Genomic DNA, 3,385 nt, shown 5'->3' on the forward strand with positions numbered 1-3,385 from the left:
TTATTTGGGTAACTTTGGCTTTTTTTTGTTTTTTAAGCTATTTTGGGGTTTAGCTAATATTTCAGCTGCATGCTAGCTGTTTTGACTAACTTAGACATTTTTTCATTTTTTAGGCTAATTTGGCATTTAAATAATTTATCTGGCTATCAGCTTCAGCGTTTTCAGCTACTATAATCTTCAGCTGCAAATTCAGCTTACAGCATTCATACTCCCAAGTAATGCTAAATATCTAGTTTTTCGTTAAAAGCTAATGATGGTTAAGATCTGTGCTTCACATCCAGTTTGCACATGACCCGATTAGTCGACTAATTCTGAAAAAAATAATCAAGATTAGTGGAATATTAATTAATCATTTGTGGCAGCACTAGTTGTGAGCTGAACATCCTATAGAGCTCTGTCACACCTAAAGAGAAGTAGTTTATTAAAACATTATAGCAGTATTTATCATCATAATATATTTGTTAATCTGGAAAAATGAGCCCCTCATTACAAATTAATGGCTTTCAGGGTAATGCAATTCAGAGAACAACAGACATCATCCTCATGTCACATAATGAAATAGGGGGAGAAACATGATCTGCTTACTTTATTAGTCCTGCGGTACAGACGTGGGACCTCAGATGCACTTTTCAGGAAGCGGCAGCAGCGTTCGGTCAGATGCTGCGTCATCCTGGTGTTCAGGGAGGGGATGCTGCTCGACAGGCAAGACTTGGAGTCTGCTAGGGCGTCTGATAGAGAAAAATGCTAATTTAAGTCAAAGAGGAGCTCAAATAATGACAAAAGAAACCAATAGAGTTTTTATGTTTTAACTTTCTATAAAGACCCTAAAATGGCTTATACAAAACTTACCTTCAACAACACTAAAGTTCTTGAATCCAATGGCTTCTAGTCGTTGCCTGACCATCTCCGATAGTTGTGGGATCTAAATACACATTAGTTTTGGTGTGTTAACACAAACCAGGACAAACATTGGTTCTTTAAATCTCATTCATTTATCCTCTCTGCTGCTATTAACATCATAGAGCAGGGGTGTCAAACTCAATCGCACAGGGGGCCAAAATCCAAAACATATCTTAGGTCGCGGGCTGAATAGAAAAACTTAACAGAAAAACAGAAAAAAAAAACGTAACTTTTCAACTTTATTATGGACTAAATATATAGCATTACCTGCAAAAATGTTAATGTGAATGCTGTAAGCTGAATTTGGCGCTGAAGATTTTAGTACTGATAGCTGAAAGTGCTGAAGCTGATAGCCAGCTAAAATATTAGCTGATTGCCAAATTAGCCTAATTTTTTTTTTTAACTTAGGTTAGTTAAAAAAGCTAGCACGTAGCTGAAAAAACAGCTAAACTTCAAAATAGCCTAAAAAACTTTTTTTTAAAAGCCTAAATGAGCCAAAATAGGTAGCGTGTAAATATTAGCCTAACTCCAAAACAGCCTAAAAAACTTTAAGAAAATATCCTAAATTAGCCAAAACAGCTATCATGTAGCTAAAATATTAGTTAAACTTCAAAATAGCCAAAAAATCTTAGTAAATGCCAAAATAGTCCAAAAAGCTAACAGAATCCCAATTTTTAAAACTTTAAAACCGTAACTTTTTTAACATAATTATGAATAAAAACAGGCAGGAATATTATTCCAGAATAAATCTACTTAACTTTCAATATTTTACTTTCCCAAAAAAAAAAAAAGTTTGTTTAAATTATACAAGTTAGAAATTAGTGCAAGATAACATCGGGCCATTAATAACAATAAAATAAAATGATCTGGAGGGCCAGATAGAATTATCCGATGGGCCGGATTCGGCCCCCAGGCCTTGACTTTGACATATGTGTCTTGGTGAGTATTTTATGACATTTTCTACCCACTTTTTCTGCTTTTTGGGGATCTACTTTTTGGTCAGATCTGTTCCCAAAAATACAAGCATTTTTGTAATATATTTGTGATATCCATAATCATAGATTCACAATCTTTATAAATATAGTAGAGTGTAGAAAAAATACATTCTGGGGGAAAAAATGTATTTATTGCTCTAAAATGCTAAATAATGCTGGATTTTAAGTTTATAAACTAAAAGTAAGCCTAAGACTGTCAGCGGAAGTAAATGACCTTAAAATAAAGTCTTGGTGAAGATTCCTGTATTGTGTGTTTTGTTCTAGTAGAAAAAAATGAGACTGAAGTTCTGTTTATAGCAACTATACAGCTATATTATATTAAACTGTAATATTCGTGGTTCAATCTGTGAATTGAATCGGATTGCCACTTCAATAACGATCCTCATCCCTAAAAGATAACATAATTTAAGTTTGTATTCAACTATTTTTAAAAACTAGTAAGAACTATTATTTTTAACGAACAATAAATTCATTTTTTGTGTGCCTCCACCTGGTCCTGCAGCTTCTGCACATCAGCGGCGATGTGAACCAGCTGTTTGGTGGACAGAGAAGCCGGGCTTCCGCTCTCACTGCCGCCGTCATCCATGGAAGTGCGGCTGGACGTGGAGGAGGCCGAGCTGGGCAGAGGCCTCACCGGCTCCTTTGGCCCCTCAGTGGGAGGAGTCTTTGTCAACACCTAACCACAAATTTAAAATTAGTTTGTGTTATAGAGGTATTTTTTTTAAATGGTGATTATTAATAATTGCATTGTTGTGTTTTTATGAGCAGAAAGTTTACCTCATTGAGGAACTGGGCATACCGCGAAAACAACTGGAGCGTGAGCTTCCAAAAGCGATGGGTCAAAGGAGGCAGATACACTTTATCTGCCCAACACTTCAACAAACAGGACCACAACACTTCAGACACCTGAAGATGATACATGCTTCCAGCTAAAAAAGACAAAACTTGATTATTGTGATGATTTCATCTGGTAAACGTGTGGTGGATCATAAAGGCCTACCTGATGCTGCCTCTAATCCATCACTTATGGAGTTTTCCAGGCGTCCTGCTATTTCCTTATACCTACAAAAAAAAAAACAACAACAACAAATGAGTGTTATTCAGAACAGTGTGTGACAGTTTCCTTTTTAAACACAATCATGCTCGAAACAGGCGTTGGAAATTTTTGAGTGCTGGGAAAAGCGGAACGGTGGGGGTTGTGAAATGTGGCCAAAAGACCTTTGGGTTGACGCAGAGTCATGTATGTTTTTGTACTTTACGCTGTGCGTGGGTCTGTGGGGGCGGTGGAAAAATCCCAAGCAGCAGATAACTTTGTTCCTTTTTGTTGTGCGGATCAATCCGTCAAAGCCTGAAAGACCCACTCCGATCATCTTCTGATCTAGCATTCCCAGTGGTCTTTAGCCAAAACAGGAAAAAAAGAGTTGTTTTCTTGGACAGAGTTTCTACAGAGCAGTTCAGTAGAAAATTCTGTGCAGGACCACAGACACAGA

The 3,385-nt window shown here is 36.8% G+C and overlaps 1 protein-coding gene across 1 annotated transcript in view; it reads right to left on the reverse strand.

Annotated features, from left to right (window-relative positions):
• Positions 1-2,957, reverse strand: part of LOC112140907 (conserved oligomeric Golgi complex subunit 2) — a gene marked incomplete at its 5' end in the record, with an annotated part of 4,769 nt that extends 1,812 nt beyond the window's left edge. Inside the window, 5 exon segments of the mRNA XM_024263929.2 lie at positions 586-728; positions 850-922; positions 2,386-2,571; positions 2,673-2,824; positions 2,896-2,957. Of these exon segments, the coding sequence (XP_024119697.1) occupies positions 586-728; positions 850-922; positions 2,386-2,571; positions 2,673-2,824; positions 2,896-2,957 (616 nt within the window).
• Between the last annotated feature and the right edge of the window lie 428 nt (positions 2,958-3,385).

Source organism: Oryzias melastigma, unplaced genomic scaffold (assembly GCF_002922805.2).
Source record: "Oryzias melastigma strain HK-1 unplaced genomic scaffold, ASM292280v2 sc00567, whole genome shotgun sequence".
NCBI lineage: Eukaryota > Metazoa > Chordata > Actinopteri > Beloniformes > Adrianichthyidae > Oryzias > Oryzias melastigma.